General features: G+C 34.2%; 1 protein-coding gene across 4 annotated transcripts in view; it reads left to right on the top strand.

Annotated features, from left to right (window-relative positions):
- The window catches only part of FNDC3A (fibronectin type III domain containing 3A), a 145,192-nt gene that overhangs the window by 17,815 nt on the left and 104,953 nt on the right, over window positions 1–22,424 (top strand). For all 4 annotated transcript variants that reach the window (XM_030310462.1, XM_030310444.1, XM_030310453.1 and 1 more), the window contains exon 2: window positions 6,836–6,973. In XM_030310462.1, coding sequence (XP_030166322.1) covers window positions 6,875–6,973 — 99 coding nt within the window. In that variant the 5' untranslated portion in view covers window positions 6,836–6,874. The remainder of the gene's footprint in view (window positions 1–6,835; window positions 6,974–22,424) is intronic.

The following is a 22,424-nucleotide window of genomic DNA, read 5'->3' as shown; positions in this document are numbered from 1 at the left end:
GCAAAAGGATGAAAAAATATACCATGTTAACACTCCCCAAAAGAAAGCTGGAGTTACTATATTACATCAGAAGTTATATTTCAGAACAGAGACTATTATTACATACAGGGATAAAGAGGGTCATTTCATAATAACAAAGTAATTAAAGCCTGGATTAATCATAGGTCTTTTGAATGGTTAAGAATTGTTGAATTTTGAGGGCATCTGGGTGGCTCAGTTGGTTAAGTGTCTGACTTCAACTCAGGTCACGATCTCACAGCTCGTGAATTCTAGCCCCGCATCAGGCTCTGTGCTGACAGCTCGGAGCCTGGAGCCTGCTTCAGATTCTGTGTCTCCTCTCTCTCTGCCCCACCCCTGCTTGTGCTCTGTGTCTCTCTGTCTCTCAAAAATAAACGTTACAAAAATTTCTTTTAATTATCTTATTTTTTTCTATTTGATATCTGTCATTTAAAACTATTGATAGCGCTATCTTTTCCTACTATCCTTTTTCCTTATTTCTATGTGAATATAAATTTCTTTCATAATTAAAAAAATACAACTTCCTTTGTGTCTTGATAAAAGTTCACATTGAGATGTGGAAATTTAAGTGAACCAAAATTATACATGTAATTAATAACCTATATTTAAGAGTCATTTTTCTGGAGTATAGTTAACATCAGTGTAATTGAAAGAATTAGTCTGGGGAAAAATATAAAATAATAACATCTCATTGTTAAATAAAATCTAGAAAATATTTGTTGTAGGCTTCTGATAAGAAATGATAGGATGATTTTGCAGAGTGAGTCCCATGACTTTCATCTCAGGAAATTCCACTACAGGTGATTTAAAGTGTTTTTTAAAAATATAATATAATCAAGTTTGGAAAGTAAAAAAATCCAAAAGTTAACAAAAATAAAATAGAGGTCTAATTTGGAAAAATACATGTTAGTATATCAGTTTGTAAGATGAATTATTAATTTGGATAAAGTCCAAGCTCAAGCAAAATTAATGACATATGATGGTCAGTAAGCCAAATATAATTGTAGTTGGCTAGGGCTTTACAAGCTAACTGTTTATTTTTAAATTGAAATTTTGATGAAAGTGGTATAACCATATCCACATTATAAAAAATTTTGGCAATAGAGAAAAAATTACCATAATTGCATTGTCTTAATACAGTTGCTACCGCAGTATTTTTTACTTAATGCTTTTTCATATGTATATTTTCAAGTACTCCTAAATTCTGGATTTAAATATGATAAACTCTTTGGAGTATGTAATAGTTTTGTGATTTCAGATATGGCCTTACAGTCCTATAATTTATAGTTGCATTGATTTAGACAAAAGACCAGAAAAACACATTGGATATTTTAATCTAAACGTACATACTTTTCGGAGCGCCTGGGTGGCTCAGTCGGTTAAGCTGCCGACTTCGGCTCAGGTCATGATCTCGCGGTCCGTGAGTTCCAGCCCCGCGTCGGGCTCTGTGCTGACTGCTCGGAGCCTGGAGCCTGTTTCAGATTGTGTCTCCCTCTCTCTGACCCTCCCCCGTTCATGCTCTGTCTCTCTCTGTCTCAAAAATAAACGTTAAAAAAAAAAATAAATGTACATACTTTTCCTTTGGACCTCTCATGCTGTGGCTGTAATCCAAGTATGATCCTGCTATGCATTTTCCCATAAATACTTTTTAAACAACTAGAACTGAAGTTTCAAACTCTGGGTATAGCTCATTATTATGAGCTAGCCACCTTAGATTCCAGCAGCAGCATCCTTAAAATAGAATTCAGGTAGAATAAATTGATATGAATAGGGAGTTTAAGGAAGAAAAACTGGCAGAATATTTGAGTAAAAAATTTAATACAGATTTAGAATCTATAATTCTAAATTAGTAGTGACTGAGTGAGAAAGCACAGTACTATATCTAAGTACTGTTATGGATGGAAAACTGAAGCCCTAACCCTCAATGTGATAATATTTGGAGGTGGGCCTTTGGGAGTTATTGAGGTTTATGTCCTTTATGGGTTAGTATACTTATAAGAAGAGACTAGAGCTTTCTCTTGGCCGCATGAGGTTACAGCAAGAAGGTAGCCATCTGCTGGCCAGGAAGAGAGCCCTCACCAAGAACATGACCCTGATCTTGGACTTCCCAGCCTCTAGAGCTGTGAGAAATCAGTATATGTTGTTTAAGCCACCTAGTCTGTGGTATTTTGATCTAGCAGCCCAAACTGACTAAGACAGTAATGGTTACCAGTGAGTGGAATGCTGCTATAACAAGTATCTTAAAAATGTGGAAGTGGCTTTGGAACTGGGTAAGGGGTAGAGACTGGAAAAAATTTGAAGTCCATGCTGAAAAAAGCCAAGATTGCTTTTAAGAGATTGCTACTGGCAACTGGTGAGAGCTCAGAAAGAAGAGAGCTAAAGAGAAAACCTCCATCTTCTTAGAGAATACATAAATAATCATAATCAAAATATTGGTAGAAATATCGATGGTAAAGGTCATTCTGAAGAGGTCTCAGATGGGAATGAGGAATATTGTCATTGGATAATGGGGGGGAAAGAGGTGATCCTTATTATAAAAGAGCAAAGAATTTGGCTGAGTTGTGTTCATGTTCTGATGTTTTATGGGAGGTAGAAATTGACAGTGATAAATAAAAGTGGGTTATTTAGCTGAGGATGTTCTGAAGCAAAGTGTTGAAGAAGTATCTTCATTCCTTCTCACTGCTTGTGGTAAAATAGGAGAGAAATGAACTGAAGGAAGGATTTGTTAAGCAAAAAAGGAGCCAGAACTTAAAGATTTGGAAAATTTTCAGTCTATCCATAGTGCAAAGAATGAGAAAGTATGCTCTGAAGAGAACACCAAAACTGTTTGACTAGCCTTTTGATAAGGTTTTTAGTGTGGGTGTGGACCATGGACCTAATTATAATTAGCATCTCAACAGAAGCCTGGAAGAGAGATGTGATTATATTAGTGAAACATTGCTTCCTGGGACTAAAGGAAACAGAAATCAGAAGTGAATGAAGGCAGGCTGTGAGCATGTGTTATCCTTCAAGAAAAGGGAAGCAGGACCCCAAAGGTGACTCCTATCATCAGGACTGCTACTCCAACACAGGTCGTCTGTCACCTTTCTTATGTTGAGTAGTTGCCTTCTATTCCTAGTTTGTTGTGTGTTTTTATCATGAGTACCCCGGAAACTGCCTTCATGCCCCTCCGAGTTCCCATCATTTCTTCTCCAAAGACAATTACCTATCCTGACTTTTAACACATAGATTGGTTTTTATTCTGTTTTGAACTTTCTATAAATAGAGTTACACTGTATGTATTCTGTTTTTCATTCACATTGTATTTGTGAAATTTATGTGTGTTGTTCCCTATTCACTGGTTCATTAATTTTCATTGCTATATAGTAGTCTGTTGGATGAATTAGGTACCATTTACTGTGCAGGGACATTTTAAATTGTTTACAGTTTAGGGTTAGGAAAGAATAGTGCTGCTATATACACTTTCAGGTACTTATCTTTTGATGCACATATGCTTGCATTTCTTTTTGGTAGACTAGGAGTCTAATAACCAGATCATAACTGGAACGTAGAATATTTATATGTTCAACTTTAGTAAATAATATCAAAGTGGTTTCCAAAGTGATTTTATGAATTTCAACTCCCATTACATATGAGTATGACAGTTGTTCCATAGTCTCGCTGATACTTGATGTTGTCAGTCTTTTTCATTTTTATCATCCTAGTGAGTATATGATGGCATTTCATTATGATTTTTAATTAGCTTTTTCCTAGTAGCTAATGAATTTGAGAATCTTTTTATATGTTTATTGGCCTCTTGAATTTCCACTTTTGTAAAGGGTGTATTCAAGTCTCTTGGCATTTTTTTTTTTAAATCAATTTGTAGGGGGCCTGTATAAATGCTAAATATGTGCTCTCTTTCAGTTATATATGTTGTAAGTAGCTTCTCTCAGTCTGTCGCTTGCCCTTCACTTAAAGATATTTCTTAAAGAATAGTAGTTCTTAATTGTTCAATGAAGTTCAATATATCATTCTTTTTTTATGATTTAAGAAATCTAATATGTACTCTGTTTAAAAAATCTTTCTCTGTCTTATGGTTATGAAGATATTCTTGTGTATTATCTTTTAGAAGCTTTTTTGTTTTACCTTTTACATTCAGATCTGCAGTCTACCTGGTGTTAATTTTTTAAATACTGTTTAATTTGGCACTAATTAAAATTTCAGACTTAAAATTTGCAAGAGTAGTACAGATATATCTAGCTTTTCTTCACCCAGATTTCCCAAATGTTAATATTTTATTATATTATTGCTATATAAATTAATATTGATATGTAGATTATAGATATAAATAGTGATATGGAGCCATCTTGTACTTGTATACAAAGGTGATTGTTAAAAATCAGGAATTTTCAGGTCAGTTTTTAAACCACGGTAGCTTGAAATGAGCTACGGGGGGAATATTTATTCCCTGAAAATTAGCAAATGCATCAAATTGTCCCCCCCCCCTTTTTTTCATATATCTAATGATACCTTATTAGAAAATAAAAATAGATGCATAACTTAAGTGGGTATTTATAGTCACAAGGTGAGATGAAAATGTAGGAAATAGGAATAACAGAATTAGAAGAAATTGAAAGAAAAAGCTGACAGTGTTCTCTACACAGGATTGAAAGGAATATTTATGTTTCTAAATGCATCATTTCAGTTGCATGGCTGTAATTTCTAATTTGCAAGCTTATATAAAACCTTTGCATATAGTGAAATGGATATAGCCATGCAAGAAAGCAATTGATGAATGAAATTTCTGATATGCTAGAGCTTTGAAAAGAATAAAATTAGAGATAACACCTTAAATGGAATGATAATGTTAAAGCAATAGCACGTGGCTTCAGATACAATCTATAATAGTACTATTAGAATTAACTAGAGTTTCAGAAGAAATTTGTGTTTCTTTTTGTAAAGCTTCCATTCTACCTCTTGAAATCAAATTATGGTTATATCTTCAGCATTAGTTTCTAAAGTTCAAGTAATACTGGCAGTTTGCAGTTTTAGTTAAAGATATTATGTAAAATATTTTAAACAATATGACAAAAAGTACTCAGTGGTTTGCTATTTTTTTTAATGTACTAATTTTACAAAATGAATTATCTGTAAACTTTCTCTAGTTAGTCCTGTTAACATCCCTGAGTGTTTCTTTGACATGCAAGAGGGAAAATAGTACATTGTCTCTTTCCTGTCTTGCAACTTTTTGCATATTCACAGAATAAAATTATTTGACATGATTTACCCACTGCTTTTATCATACTTTAAAAAATACAACATTACAGGGGTGCCTGGGTGGCTCAGTTGGTTAAGTGTCCGACTCTTGACTTTGTCTCAGGTCTTGATTTCATGGTTCACGAGATTGAGCCCCTCATTGGGCTCTGTGCTGACAGAACAGAGCCTGCTTGGGATTCTTTCCCTCTCTTTCTGCCCCTCCCCTTCTCCCTCTCTCTCTCTCTTTCTCTCTCTCAAAATAAATAAGCTTAAAAAAAGAAAAGAAATACAGCAATACAGATTAAGCCAGAAGTTAGGTTTTCCCCTTTATATATGTTATATATGTATAAATATAAAATGTGTGTGTGTATATATATGTGTGTGCGTGTATGTATGTTAAACACATTATAAATATGTGTCTTATATGTATATATGTATATATAATTATAACACATATAATGTGTTTAATGACATGCATTGTTATGAGATAGTATAAAATATTGCTTACTGTGGTCTTCAGTATAAAATCTTGATGTAGATACCTATATTGAATATTTTTTAAAAATCTTAACAGTAGTTTTTATATATCTAAATAGAAATTTGTTTTTAGGTTAAATCCACATGTTTGAGAGTTTCTGCAGAGATTCAAGATTTTAAAATAAATAACAAGAATTTAATACCTTGCAAAAGATAAACATTTTGCTTGACACTACTGAATTTCAGAATTCTCCAAGCACCCAAAAATGTTTGTAATTTTGCTTTTTAGTATAAATTTGGTAATATTTATGATTAAGCTCAGTTCAGCTTGACTTGTAATTAGCTGACATTTAATATGGTACGTTAGTATTGCTTACATCGAGTCTTTTACTTTTTATATAAGTGATACTATGTCTGCAGTTAAAGATTTCTAAATGTATGTGCTTTTCATCACTGACATCACTGATTTGGCTTATTATAAAGTAAGTGTCACCTACAAAAGAATAATAAAACCAGAATGACAGAAGACCAGTATCAGAGTTTAAAGCTTAAAACTTGAAGGTTTTTATTCTAATCCTCAGCAAAATTTTCTACCATTTTTCTCTGAGGAATTAGTGACAAATCATAATTCTTGTGTAGTTCCTAGGATGGGGTGGGGGGGATTGTGTCTTCAAAATCACCTTCTCTGCTTATAGAAAAAGATTAGTGGTAGAATTGCTCCCACAGTCTTTGCATTTTAGTGCCTGTGCCATACTAATTATTATCTAGTATTTCATTAGAATAATGGTGGTTAAATAAACATGGTATAGAGATGGAAGGGATAGAGACACAGACATGGAATTTAAATAGAAGCTTCTCATGTATTGGTTTGACTATATCTTAGTTTATACTGTCTACATTGACATACAGTTGGTTAAGTTGTAAGAAATGTTATTTCTTTAAGTGGTCTATTGACAGAAAAAAAGTAGTTAACAAGAGTATTACAAAATTTCCTTTGACAAGAATATCTTTTTAGGTTAAAGAATGAGATAAATCTTGAATGTATTATATTTTAATATATTTTTGAGGATGTACACACCGATGGCTATATATTTTTGTTTTTCAGAATTGGAAGGTTATCCAGTATATTAATGTCTTATTGATAATGGCAGAACATCCACCCCTACTGGATACAGCTCAGATTTTAAGTAGTGATATTTCTCTTCTGTCTGCCCCTATTGTAAGTGCAGATGGAACACAACAGGTAAGGACACTGAAATGTTTATTTCCTTATGTCTAGTATGCATGTATTTCTTTCAGAAGAATGCAAAATTTAAAACAGAATGAAACTTCACAATAGTGGGTTCCTGTTAATTTGGATCTTAAACTCCAGTTCAAAATGGTGTTTTGGTTTCATAAGATAATGAAATAATGAGACTGTTTTTGAAGTTGCTTCTAATTAATGTTTAAATTCTTTATTTTTTTATTATTCTAATTAATGTTTAAATTTCTTGTGTGTATATTTAGTTGCCACTGAAGTTGTTTTAGTTTAGACAATGTATTAGTCCCTGATTGTTTTTTAAGTAAGTTTAACCTTGCATTTTAATGATTATTATAAATCATTACTTCAAATCATTATGAAATCATAACTTAATTATGTGATTAAATGATTGTCTACATCATATAATTATAAAACTGTATCTTCTTTTTCTTCCTGCTCTTCTCTTCTCACCAGACTCCCCCCACCCAAAAGCAAATACATAATTCCTGAGAGCTGGTGTATTTTTTCCCCAACCCAGGGCTGTATAAGTTTTCTAATTTTTTGACTTGTGATTCCCCAGTAATGCTAAACAGTTGGGAGTGATGGGCTTTCATAAGTACCAAGCTTGCACCAAGCAATATGTTTAATTCTCACAACTGCCTTGTATGGTAGGGATTTTAATATTACAGGTGGGGAAACAAAGATGAAGGACATGACATAATAAATAAGGAGAAGGAACATTTTGAGTGCTCACTGTGTAAAAGACACTGCACTAAGAACTTTATCATCTTATTCTTTCAATAATCCCAAGAGGTAGGTAGGTTGAACCAAATGAATTTTAGACAGTCTCAAGATCACACAAAGCTTTCGATCCTAACCATTACTCCTTCTGCTTCCTTGGGAGATTGAGAAAATAATAGTCACATTTTGTTAATTTACAAACTTAGTATCTGTAGTGGACAATTAAGATTTGCTTTCAAGATAAGAAGCTACTTTGTTAACCTTGCTATTGAAAAATCAAGAGCAATTGACTTGGGTTCTGAATTTTTCTGGTTTGTATAAAAATTCATGAAAAGTATATCTTGGTTTTAATTTTCACATATACTCAGATGGCTTTTAGCAGAAAGTTCATTTCACTAAGCTTGATTTTCATGGTCAAAGTTAAGTCTGTTAAGATATATTTTTTTTTTTCCTGCAAAAATAATGGATGTGGCAGATATCCATTTACTTTGGGGCTTTGAGAGTATCTTCAGTTATCAGTATTTCTTCAGGCCAGTCATTGGTTTCAAGTTTTTTATAACTTAATATATAAAAGAATCTATTAAGCAGTTAACTACAATTCATTGACATAGTTGCTATAGTGTATAGTCTGTAAAGGGGAAGACAATAGGCCGAAACAAGACTATGATGCTCTTGACTTCTCCAAAAAGGAGATTCTATTGGTAGAATTTTTCTTGAAATCTTGAGGGCACTATCTAGCCTGTTACAGTAGTGGTGTAGTTGGGTATAGAGAAAGGAGCTGGGAATAGAAGAATCAACTAGAGCAGGACTTGAAGGGTTGGTTTGGGGATTAGTGGATCTAGGGGATGTGTTTTTAGGGAGAGTTTGAAAAATAGGTTTCAGGAGGTAGAGTTAAGCCTTAAATTCGAACTAACAGAGTATTGTAATTTGCTAGGGAGAAAGAGATGAGTAGAAGGAGCACTGTACTTGACTGATAGATTTAGATTTGGGTGACCTAAGACAAGTTATTTAACTTCTCTGGGTGTGTTTGCTGCTCTATAAAGTGGAGGTAATAATAGATTGCTTCTTAGAGTGGCTGTAACTATGAGGGTGAAATGAGCCTGAAGGAGCTCAGTAAATGTTTGCTGAATCTGAATTGAAACACTCAATAAATGTTTAAAAGACTGAGGAAACTCCGTAGACATGCCAGTCAGGACTTAAATCAATAGAGATAGTTATAGTGAGCAGTGAATCAAAAAACTAAGGGATAGTTATGAAAGATATATACTAAACAGAGTGGACTAATAGCTGTGGTAGAATGTAAGAAACTGAACAAAAGTAGGTAACAGAGATGGGAGTTTAATAAAGTTGACAACAGGCATTTCTTTGTCTTAACTCAAGAACTGATTGGTGTGCCAAGCATGGCCAAGTTAGAGCTTACCTATGGATATGTGATACCACCTGGTTCGTGCCTGTGGTAGAGAAGCAAACTAAAAGACAGTTCTTGACAGAGGGAAGTGTCGTGTGCATGCATGATGTTAAAAATTCACAATAACAGAGTATCCCTTGTCTTGACTTTTTGGGGGGAATATTACACTATTTCTTGGGAATATATAATGGGATGATTTCTGTTCCACCTCTTGAGAGCAAATTAATTTTATAGTTGGCCCTTCATCAATATTTTCTGCTTCTGTATTTGGTAGTATGTCATGTTACAAAGTAGGCCTTTTGGCTCATGAATCATACTAGAAGGAATCCCACCTTAACATCGTTGCTACTAGTATTATTTTTAGGGAAGGTATAATAGACATTTATCATTCATTCTGAGTGGCAACATCTGAGCTGTTTTTTGTGTTTGTAGACTCCTCATTCTCCCCCCCCCTTTTTATTCATAGACTTTTATTTTTATAGTAGTTTGGGTTTTACAGAAAAGTTGAGCAAAGAACTTCTTTCATACCACCTCTTCCACATAGTTTTCCCTATTGTTAACATTTTATATTAGTGTGCTACATTTGGTACAATTAACAAGCCAATATTGATAAAGTTCCACAGTTTACATGAAGGTTCACTCTTGGTATAATACAATTGTATGGGTTTTGACAAATGTATAATATCATATATCACCATTATCATAACAAATAGTTTCACTGCCCTAAAAATCCCCACTATGCTCTATCAATTCATTCCTTTCTCCATCCCACTTTCCCCCACCCCATCCACCCCTGGTAACACTAATATTTTTACTGTTCCTATACTTTTATCTTTTCCAGAATGTCATTTAGTTGGATTCATAGAGTATGTAGCCTTTTCAGACCATCTTCTTTTCATTTAGCAATATGGTCTAGACAGTTTCTTTTTGTGGCTTAATAACTTTTATTTTTATTATTGGATAATACTTCATTCATGAATGTACCAGTTTGTTGATCCATTCACCTATTGAAGGACAGCTTGATTCTTTCCAGTTTTTAGCAACTGTAAGTAAAGCTGCTTTAAACATTCATATGCAGGTCCGGAGCACCTGGGTGACTCAGTCAGTTGAGCATCCCACTCTTGATTTTGGCCGAGATCATAATCTCACAGCCCATGTCAGGGCTCTGCGCGGAGCCTGCTTGGGATTCTCTCTCTCCCTATCTCTCTGCCCCTACCCTGCTCAAGCACGTTCTCTCAAAATAAAATAAATAAACTATAAAAAAAATTCACTTGCAGGTTTTGGATGGACATAAGTTTTCAACTCAATGGGGTGAATACCTAAGAACATAATTGCTGTATTGTATGGTAAGCCTATGTTTAACTTTATTAGATATTGCCAGCTTATTTTCCAAAATGGCTGCACCATTGCTCGTTCCCAAGCTTGTACTTGATTTGAGATTATATCCTTTCCTGATAGAGGAGGTAAAGCATATGTGAGTGCTTGTGCTGTCCTGTTAGCACCTCCAAATCTGCATTTGCATCAAGCACCATGCAATGTTCACTGTTGCCACCATCAAAAGAAAAGTTCAGGTATTTTGGTTTCTTATGTGGCTCAGCAGATTCCTTATTTAACTTTACCTTCTCTAATTTCTATTTATGTATCTTCTAAAATGATTGAGTGCATTTAAACTTTGGGTTAAGATCTGTCAAAACTCAGCTTATCTGGCTTTTTTTCCCCCAGAATCTTCTCCATTTCATTAATCTTTTTGTTATTGTTATTTTATAGTTGTCTCATTTGTACCTGCAGGCTTTGAATTTATGGAGATGACTGAGTAATAACATGGAGAGGCTAATGCTATTGAAAGAAATTTTTTTACTTCTGTTTCCTGAAAGAAGGGGGCACACCAGGGCATGGAGAAAGCTTCAGGTTTTGGTCAGGAGGCAGAAACAAGAGCAAGAGGAAAGGCTAGGCGAAAGCCATTATTGGTGTTTCTGCAAGAAAGGTAAATCAGGGTAGAGTAACAGTTTAGGATTGGCTAGTTTTAATAACTGTGGCAAACAAGAAATAATAAATGTTGGTGAAGATATAGGGAAAAAGAAACTCTTGTGCATTGTTGGTGGGAATATAAATTGGTGCAGCCACTATGGAAAATAGTATGGAGGTTCCTCAAAAAATTAAAAATATAGCTACCATATGTTCCAGCAGTTCTTCTGGGTATTCATCTGAAGGAAATAATCACTAACAAAAAGCTGTCTGTGCCCTCATGTATGGAAACCAAGATATGGAAACAATCCTAAGTATCCATCAATGGATGAAATGGGTAAAGAAGTTGTGGTATATGTGTTTGTATACACATACAAACATACATACATACATACATGAAATATTATTAGGTCATAAAAAAGAAGAAAAATCCTGCCATTTGCCACAATGCGGATGGACCTTGAGGTCATTATACTAAGTGAAGTAAGTCAAACAGAGAAAGACAAATACTGTATTATCTCACTTATATGGGGAATCTATTTAAAACAAAAAACAAAAAAAAACCCTTGGATATCTTCCTTAAGTATTTGGTAGAACTTGTTCAGTGAAGCCCTTTGGACCTAGAGTTCTCTTTGACTTAAGCATAGAAACAATGAAGTAAATCAGTCTTATGCTATTAATACTTTTGTGTTAAGTTTAGAAATGAGTGTCATTACTGACATAATCAATATTACTGAAATAATCTGTATGTATTTGGTATTTAAGCAATTAAAGTGTTTAAGAGGGGCACCAGGGTGGCCCAGTCAGTTAAGCATCCAACTTCGGCTCAGGTCATGATCTCGTGGTTTGTGAGTTTGAGCCCCACATCGGGCTCTGTGCTGACAGCTTGCTTAGATCCTGGAGCCTGCTTCTGATTCTGTGTCTCCCCCTTTCTCTGCCCCTCTGATGCTCATGCTCTGTCTCCCTCTGTCTCTTAATAATAAATAAACATTAAAAAAAAATTTAAGTGTTTAAGAAAATTTCAGTTTTATGACATTTATGAATTTATAACTGTTTAAGCTCTTACAATTGTGACATGCATTTGAAGTATTTAAGAGAAAATAAATGCATTAATCTTACTAATGCAGATTAAAATGCTTAAGGGGAGCAAACCTGGAGAAAGAAAATACTGTAGTAATAGATAAAAAATAAAACTTGGATTAAGGTCATATTAATGATGCACAATTTGAGAAATATTAGGGAGGCAGAATTGACCAGAATTGAACAACTGGCCAAAGAACAAAACTGAGAGAGAGGGTAAAAATTTTCCCAGACTCCTTCTTTGAATATTTAGGTGGATGTCAAGGCCATGTTCACTAAGATAAATCTAATCAGTCAGGATAGGCAAGGTTCCTTCATGGTTGCAAACATCCTGTAAATCCCAAGTTTACCAAAAGGCTTATTGCTTACACTACACATCTTTAAGAGGTCATTTGTGGCTGTGCTCCAGCCTATATGTAGAATGTTGATGGTATCATGGCAAAGATAATGGTGACCTACATGCTGACCTCCACCCATGTTTCATTATCCAGTGCAAATCACATGGCAAAACATGTGATCGGTAAGTGGGGAAGGATAATCTTGCCCAAGGGAGAAGCCACAAATATTTGGGAAAATAATAAAATCTTCTAGAATAAGGCAAACAGAAGGAGCAGATTTGAGAGAGTATGAGAGATCTTCAATTGAATTTGAGGTGTTTGGGAAATATATAAGTAGAAATAATAAAAATAATAGCTACCATTTCAGCTCTTGCATTGTGTTACATATTGAGTCAAGTTCTTTACTGACCAAACTATAAACATTTAGTAAATCTTAGGGGTGAGATTACTGAGACTCTAAAATAATAGCTCACACCTTTGTGACAATAATTTTTGGCCTCAGAATTCTAATCCAGACCTTTAATCCTAGAAATTTCATGGCCCAAATTAGTCTTCTAATTGCTCTGTAGCTTTGCCTGGCAAACAAAATAGCTGTTTGTTAATTGTCTCATTCTTAAAAGTTTTTAGAAAGGTTAGAATTTAAACATTAAATCAATCTCTTCTTTCCCATTAGAGTTTGTTTCTCCAGAATGTCTACACCATGCCACTTTCTATGATGTTACATAAGAAAGTCAAATATTTTTTGAAAATGTCAATATTAACTATTAACTTTTCCCTAGAGATATAAAAAGCCTTCCACATAGATACAGATCTGAAAATCGCTTATATTATCACCTTTTTTATGAACACATAATTTTAAAAATTCTGACATTAAGCCATGCTGCATTGAAAAAAAATCATCTCACTTATTCATGTACTATCTATGTGCAAATTATTGTGCTGGTTCTTGTTGTAAGAAATAACAAAATAAGATTTATAAATTGGGTGTAAATTTTAAGGTAGTCTATTTAAGGAAAAAAAAAGCTTCCTAAAATATCATTTAAAAAAAAGTTACAAAGGGTGTAAACAAACTAGAATTTATATTTGGCACTGTATCACAGTATTCTTACTGGGACCAATATCATTTCATTTGTTCATTTTTTTTTTAAACGTTTATTTGTTATTGAGAGACAGAACGTGCGCAGGGGAGGGGCAGAGAGAGAGGGAGACACAGAATTCGAGGCAGGTTCCAGGCTCTAAGCTGTTAGCACAGAGCCCGACGCACGTCTCGAGCTCACAAACCACGAGATCATGACCTGAGCCGAAGTCGGACGCTTAACAGACAGAGCCACTCAGGCACCCCTCATTTGTTCATTTTTAAAGTATGTATCTCTTTCTGTTTTCAAGAAAGTAAAAATTGGCAAATTATTTCATCTGAGAAGTGAACAGCAACATGCTTTCATATAATTAAAGCTAATACAGCAAAATTATAAGTTAAAATATTAAATATTTTATAGTATTTTAGTGAAATATATATGTATATATTTAATTTTATTGTGAAAGGTCATCAGATTTTAAGGGAACAGTATCTTAAATGAAATATAATGGTCATGGAATTTTGATGGTTTCTACTCTAAAAACAATTGATTTTCTGTTAGATTAACTACTAGATATTCTGGTGTAGTTAGAATAATTCCTAACCCTCTAATTAAGTGACTATAGTTAATCAACCCTTGTGCCCTATAATCCTGTAGGAAATGTTGACTTTTAAGAAATATAATGTTGGGGGCACATGGGTGGCTCAGTCCGTTGAACGTCCAACTTTGGCTCAGGTCATGATCTCAAGGTCCGTGAGTTCGAGCCCCACGTCGGGCTCTGTGCTGACAGCTCAGAGCCTGGAGCCTGCTTCAGATTCTGTGTCTCCCTCTCTCTCTGCCACTCCCCCACTCATGATCTGTCTCTCTCTCAATCTCTGTCAAAAATAAATACATTTAAAAAAAAAAGAAAGAAAAGAAATATAATTTGGGCTGACATGAGGAGGAAATAAAGAATAGCTTATAAGCAGCACTGAGTAAATAGGGACATTCAAATGAAAACTATCCACAGAATTCTAAAAATTCTTTGCTCTTCTGTAATAAGAGATATTAAATGAAAAGCCTGCTTACAAGGATTATTTTTCTCATGATTTTTCTTGTATGTATTCGCTTAATATAAAGCAAGATTTTTTTAAGGCAAGATCTTTTTTTGTCAGAAATTATAAATAGGTACAAATAAAAGTTGTAGTGTGCATTTTCAATTTGTAACATTTCCCTTTCATTAATAAACTGTAGTGATTATATATTCAGAGTACTCCTATATAATCTATCACCAGATAGAATGCTCAAGGTTCGTATTCCTAAAATGCTTCATTTGTGTGATTTTTCAAAAAATAATATTGAAAATGGGAAAAATATACATATACGTCTAAACACATGACAGAAAATATACAAGATATTATAAACAGGGACCCACCCCAGAAAGAAGAGTCTAAATTTTGCCATACACCCTTTTGTACTATTTGAATATTTTTTAATGTGAATTTATCGCATTTTCAATAAAAAAAAGTTCTATCAATTGAGAAACAGAAAAAGAAGAACATGCAATTTAAAATGTACATGTGTATATACATATATATGTATATGTATATATATATCTCACAGGGAAAAAAGGTCTGAACAGATACACACCCATCTGTTCAGTGGTTCTTCTCAGGAGAAAGGGATTGGTTGAAAGAGGTGGAAAGGCAAATTATGCTTTATCTGAACTGCTTAAAGTTTTTGTTAAATTAATTTATTTTCAGAGAGAGAACGAGCTGGGGGGGGTGGGGGGGGGCACAGACAGCTATGCTGACAGCAGAAAGCCCCATGTGGGGCTCAAACTCACGAACCATGACCTGAGCTGACCTGAGCCAAAGTCGGACACTTAACCAACTGAGCCACCAAGCACCCCTGAACTGTTTAAAGTTTTAAAAATGCTTTTATTTAAGGCCAACATAATCAGAAGAGTGCATAAATCATTTTTGTGCAGCTGCTTCCTTGTATCCCTTCCCAGGAAGTACTTCCTCTCTCTTAAGCAGTATCCCCTTTTTCCTCCTCAAACCAAAGATGAATTTAGCCTGTTTCTGAATTGTATATAAATAGAATTACACAATATGTATTATTTTGTCCTTGGGTTTTTGTTCAACAGTTCATGTATGAGATTCATCCACGTTACCACTTATAGGTATTTGCTACATAATATTCCATTACATGAATATACATCAATTGCTTCATTCTAGTACTAATGGAAGCTTGGATTGTTTCCAGTTTTTACTGTCACAAATAATTCTTCAAAAACATTCTTGAATATTTCCTAAGTTTTGGCTTTTTGGTTTTGGTTTTTGATTTTTGGTGAGGTACATGAGGAGAGTCGTCTCTCTGGAATAATTTTGAAAATAATTTGTCTAATGAGTTCAAAATTAGCCAACTCACACTGTTGTTTTGTTGTTTAAAAATTACTTTAAAGTAATAATAGTTCATGTTTCCCTCATTTTCTGCCTTCCTTAAAAAGTTATCAGAAAAAAATATTTTATGGCCACCATTGAGATTTTCTTCCATATTTTAAATTGTCTCTTAAATATTTTCCTTTTGCCTGCTTCACATGGGTAGGTAGGAATCATGATTGTATTGTAATCATGACAAATTGTAAATCTTTAGATTTAAAATTGGTTAGATATGATGGTCATTTCACATATCATATATTTTTAGGAACTTAAATACAGTTCAATTTCACAAGCATTAACTAAGGTAACCACTACTAGATTATGTCATGTAAGAAATACTAAGTACAACACACAGTGTCTGCCCCTCTTGATTCACAATTGTTATATTCCTGCCTCCCCCATACATATACGGTATTATAACCCAGTATATGGGTAAGGACTGAAAGTGATATAAAAGGCTTTTCTCATCAAGTATTGCCTTAGAAATACTTAGTTACACTTGAAGAAAGTATTTTCTTTTTTATTTCAACATGGGTCTAAATTATCCATTATGCCTTCTTTTTTAGGAAATGTCTGAATAAAATACTTATAAAGCATCAATCCCAATGTCTCATATGTGTCTATACACATATTATTGAGCACTTAATAGTCTTTATACCTATCTAATATTGAAATTGGCATATTATTGGCCACTTAATAGTCTTCATACTTACATAATTTTGAAATTCGCATTTTAAAGTTAAAACAGCTGACAGACTTAAGTGGCACATTAATGAGTGCTTAAGGAAAAGAATTTCATGTTAGCTGCAAAGTTGGCCACATACTAGCTATATACAGACAAAGCACCCTATCTTCTTGGGGGTAATTCATGGGACTAATGAAAGATTTGGGGGAAGAAAGTAGGTTGGAACTGTGTTTTGAAGGAGGGAAATTCAAATTAAAACCTCAATGAGGATGTAAAATATTAAGAAATCTGACAATATAGAAAGGCCATAGATCAGTGTAATCCCTTATACACTGCTGGTGCAGCCTTTTTGGGGGGAACGATCTGGCAATATTTAATAAAGCTGAAAAGGTGCACATCTAAAATCTAACATACATACTTGTAGATATTTATCCTGCAGAAAATCTTATGCATGTGTATAAGAGTACCTGTGCAAGATTATTCATTGCACTGTGTTGTAATAATGAAAGATGTGGACACAATCTAAATATCCATGAGAGAAATGAATAGAATTTGGAGGATTAATACAATGGAATACTATACTTCTTTGCCTGAATTTATACTATGGATAAATCTCAATTACAATATTAAATAGCAAATTAGAGATATGTAAAACATGATGCCGCTGATATAAACTAAGAAACAAACTCACAAAATGATGGAATATACTAATAGTGGATGTATGCAAGCATGCACATTAAAAGTATTAAGGATAAGAAAGATATCCCAAATTCAGAAAGATCTGTAAACTTACATGTCTCTTTCAGAAGAGCATTTGAGACAAATTTGGCAACATGGTAAATCTGGTTGCTTCCAGACACTGATAGATATATACTCTCTACTTTTCTGTATGTTTGAAATGAAAGACATTACCTTAGACATTACAGATAGGATAGTTGATAAAGTTTCAAGGGGTGCTTGGGGGGTGCCTGAGTGGCTCAGTTGGTTGAACATTGACTTCAGCTCAGGTCTCATGGTTCATGAGTTGGAGCGACATGTCAGGCTCCATGCTGACAGTACGGAGCCTGTTTGGGATTCTCACTCGCTCTTCTCTCTCTCTGCCCCTCCCTTGCTTGTGCTTTCTCTCTGTCTCAAAATAAATAAATAAAAACTTTTAAAAGTGGGGGAGAGGGCTTGGGTTCCTCAGTCGGTTAAGTGTCTGACTCTTGATTTGGGCTCAGGTCATGATCTCACAGTCGTGGGATTGAGCCCTGCATAGCCTCCACACTGGACTTGGAGCCTGCTTGGGAGAGTCTCTCCCTCTCCTTCTGCCCTTCCCCCACTTGCACTTGCATGTGCTGTCTCTTAAAATAAACATTTTTTTTTAAAAGAGTCTTAAATGCTGTAACTTTTGAGTTTGAGATAATAAGCAATAGGTAGTCAATAAAATTTGCAGAGTACCCTGTACTCTTCTATATTAGCATTATAATTGTTGTAACTGTCTCCTGTATGGATTCATACTTGTATACCCATCTCCACAAACTAACATATACTAGTTGCTCATTTATTATTTGCCAAAAAATGCATTAAATGGGTAGATGGTTGACAGATCTCAGTTGTCTACATGCTGGTATCAAGCATATATTTTTAACTAAGTTTGCAAGTTATTATCCTTCATAGAACTAAAAACTAAACTCATGTTTAGTAATTTGATAATTGTCCTTTTCTTTCCAAAGATTAATCTTTATTTAAACGTTTGTTGAAATATGTTACATCAGCCATTGTATCTATAGATTGACAGGGTCTAGTGAAATGCAAATAAAATTTGACTTAAAGTTTTTATAATCAAATCAGTTTACACTTTGATGTGTAAGTAATTCAGACTTTTTTGTGAGTTGATAGTATATTTAGATGAAATGTATTTCTCAGCTTAATTTCCTAGGAAAGTCAGATAATCAATTCAAATTTAGAAAGTTGAGGTGCCTGCAGTTTATCAAGGCAAATAAATACAGAAAAGGTAGTTTGAAAAGTCATTTTGGAGCTTGACAAATCTAACATTATACCATCTGATATGGTAGCCATTAACTACTAATTTAAATTAATTAAATTAAAGGTAAATAAGCTTGCAGATTCAGGCTATCATTTTCACTAGTTGCATTTTAAAAGTTCAGTAGCACTTATGTACACACACAGACCGTATGTATAGGTACATGTAGCAGGGGGCTATATACCAGACAGCATATAGAATATTTCCATCATCACAGAAAGTTTTATCAGCTAGCCTTGGTCTCAAAGCCAGAGGAAAAGATTTAGGAGTTATTTAGAGATGGATAGTAGTTAATTCAGCAAACATTTGTTCAACTTTTGTAGCCTCTAAAACTGTAAAATAAATAGATTGACATCTTATGAAGGGCGAATGTAGTGGAGGTGACACATGTAAACAATATAGTTATGTGCTAAGTGTTATACTGGAGGATATACAAAGTGCTGTGGGCCCTATTACAGGAATAATTTAACTCTGCTTTAGGATGTCAGTATCTTGAAGGAATAAGTAGAATTACCTGAAGAAGAAATTTTTTGTTTACAGACTAAGTCCTCAGGCATGGAGGTTCAACATAGGAAACATTAGTTAGCAGAAGTCAAGTCTGAATCAGTAGTCATGCTAGAGAATAGTAAGTGAGTCACAGACCAGTAAATGAGAGTGAAGCTATTGACCATAGAACCCTGGAGTGAGAGGAATAGAGTAGGTTGATGACTAGAAAGCTAAAGGATCAGTACAAGAAAATATGGAAAGTCAGAGGCAGGCCGGTCCCAGACCAGTTCAGGAGAAATCTCTTAAACATTGTGTTCTGGGTATATTATCTTTCTTATGTCACAATTGATCAACTTCTTCTAGGCTGGGGGCAGATCCTTAAAGTAACAGGTCTACACTGATAAAAATAATAATACTAAGACTTAAATATATGGTGCTTATAGTAACAATAGCTAACATGTACAAATAGTGTTTACTGTATACCATTCACTGTCTTAAGCACTTGACATATGTTAACTCAGTCATCAAAATAACCCTGTGAGTGTTGAGTTAATTTGAAAGCCTTCAGTCATAGATTGGGAAATTACATTGCTCAAGGTATGTTAACTATTATTCAAGGGTACAAGGCCCAAAGGATTTTCCATTTTATTATTACTCACAGCCTCATTAAGTTGGCACCCTTGAGCAAGCCTGAAGAAGCAGGTGAATAAAAAAACAGGACAAGGATTAGATGCTACAGAGAATTTTGTTCACGTGCTTTGTGTAATCTGAGGGTTGCTGTTTGTGCTGAATTGTGTTTTTCTTACCCCACCCCGAAATTCATATGTTGAAGTCCTGACCCTCAGTACAGCAGAGTGTGACTGTATTTGGAGATTGGGTCTTTAAAAAGGTAATTAAGCTAAAATGAGGTCATTAGAGAAGGCCCTAATCCAATAGAATTTTCCTTTTTACCAGTGTCCTGTAAGAGAATATTAGGACAAAGACACATAGAGGGAAGACCATGTGAAAACATAGGAGGAATGTGACCATCTGCAAGCCAAGGAGAGAGCCTTCAGAAGAAACCAACCATGCCAACAACTTGATCTCAAACTTCTAGCCTCCAGAATTATGAGAGAACAAATTTCTGTTTAAGCACCCCCCCAGTCTGTGGAACTTTGTTATGGAAGATAAGCAAACTAAGATGATAGCCAAAATAATACATTTGTAAATATTGAAGAGCATGAATATATGTTTTTGATTTTTGGGTTGATTTTTTGGCTCTGTCTGCTCAAACCTCTGCTGGGTTTCAGAAATAGAAATGTGAGGTACTTTGTTCTTCTCAGACCTGACTTAATGTCAGTCTTAATGTATAATGAAGAATGCCAAGTTCCATGTCCTTGTAGAAAGGAGAAAATTAAATTACATCTGCAAGATTGATTCCATCCATAAACATTTTCCTCTTTATTTTTTCAGTGATTATATTTGGTTTTGTAAGTTATTTTTTATGAAAATATAGGTGAACATTTTTAGAAATTAATATAACCTTAAACATTTCATATGAGGTATATATTCTTCAAAATAAACAATTTAAACTGTTAGAGTTTTATAGAATTAAACTTAAGTACTCCCTCAATTCAGAAGGTTCAATTTTTGTTAACTGCACAGAACAAATCACTTATAACATCTTATAACATCTTGGGAGTTTTTGTTTTTTCCTTTAGAGATTATAGAATATTAGGAGCAACCTCCACACCTTCATGGGGCTTGATCTCATGAACCCGAGATCAAGAGTCACATGCTCTACCTATTGAGCCAGCGAAGCACCCCACCAACCTTAACTGATCCTTTAGGTTTTAAAGTAGTGAAACTTTCTGGAGTAATAAATAATACCATGGTTTTCCAGATGGCCATCTTAGCAGTTTATGACTAATTACATTAGAAAGATTGATTATTTCCCTGGGGTTCAAACTAGGGAGAAAATCCCAGACTCCTCACCCTTTGGAGACAGACCTAAATATCTATACAGTGTTTTGAAAAGTTCCCAGGGTGATTGCAAGTTATCTTTCCTTTTATCTAGTGTACATCTTTTCATCTAATACTCTTTAATCGTGCTGTGAAGCAGGTATAAGATTGATACTTTCTTATTCTCATTTTACATGTAAGAAACTTAGACCAACAGCAGTTAGGTAAAATTGAAACAGATGACAAAGGAGTTCTTTATTATCTTTGAAATGCAAAATAGTATTTTCAAAGTTGTATCTAGCAGTGATTAGTAACAGTTGAAAATTAAGATAGTAAGATATAATTTATACATATGGATTGTATTTTAAAAATATCGCTCACTTACTATTGTTTTTCCTTTAGAATATACACAGATATTATTAAGTAGTGATTATTCCTGACATTTAAATAAAATTTATTTGTGTAGACAAAGCATAAATAAATAAATTTTGGCACTTTTATTCATTAGTTCAGATTCCAGGGTGGTACCTCAGTTCTATATTTTTTATTATAAATGTTCATTTGAATTTGCCTCACTGTAAGTGGCTAATTGATGTAAATTGAGTAAATGCACTGGGAGTTTACTATATAATAGAACAGTTGGTTGAATGGTTTTGTAAAATGAAGAACTTTTTCAGTAATACTAATGATCACCTCTTAGTTTACTTTTTAAAAGTAAATCTGGTTTAAATTAAATGATATCTCAGGTCTCCTTCAGCTTCCAGCTTTTCCAAAACTGTATACTCGGTTTGTTTAGAGGTATTCATGTCAGACTTTCCAGTCTCTGGTGTCTATGCCCCTTTGTCCTTTTCTTTCCTTCCTCACTCCAGAGATGTCTTTTCTGCTATTCTGCTTTTTTTTTTTGAAACTTACTTCCTTCCCCAAGTAAATAATTTTATACTTAAAATTATTTTTTATTTTTTTAAGTTTATTTTTTATTTATTTTGAGAGATAGTGTGAGCGAGGATGGGACAGAGAGAGAGAGAGAGAGAGAGAGAGAGAGAATCCCAAGCCGGCTCCGAACTGTCAGTGCACAGCCTGACTCGGGGCTTGATCCCATAAACTGTGAGATCATGACCTGAACCAAAATCAAGAGTCATCCCCCTTACCCCACTGAGCCACCAGACACCCCAATATTTTTATATTTGATCCCTTAAAATTTCGTCAGTCTTCCATAACTTCTCTAAGCCTTTGTATCTTTTTACTATCAAAGAGTTTAGGGAGCATTAAATTTTTATTATGTTCT

This window comes from Lynx canadensis, chromosome A1 (assembly GCF_007474595.2).
Source record: "Lynx canadensis isolate LIC74 chromosome A1, mLynCan4.pri.v2, whole genome shotgun sequence".
NCBI classification, from domain to species: Eukaryota; Metazoa; Chordata; class Mammalia; order Carnivora; family Felidae; genus Lynx; species Lynx canadensis.
Note: the sequence above shows the minus strand (reverse complement) of the source record. Positions and strands in the feature narration are given on the sequence as shown.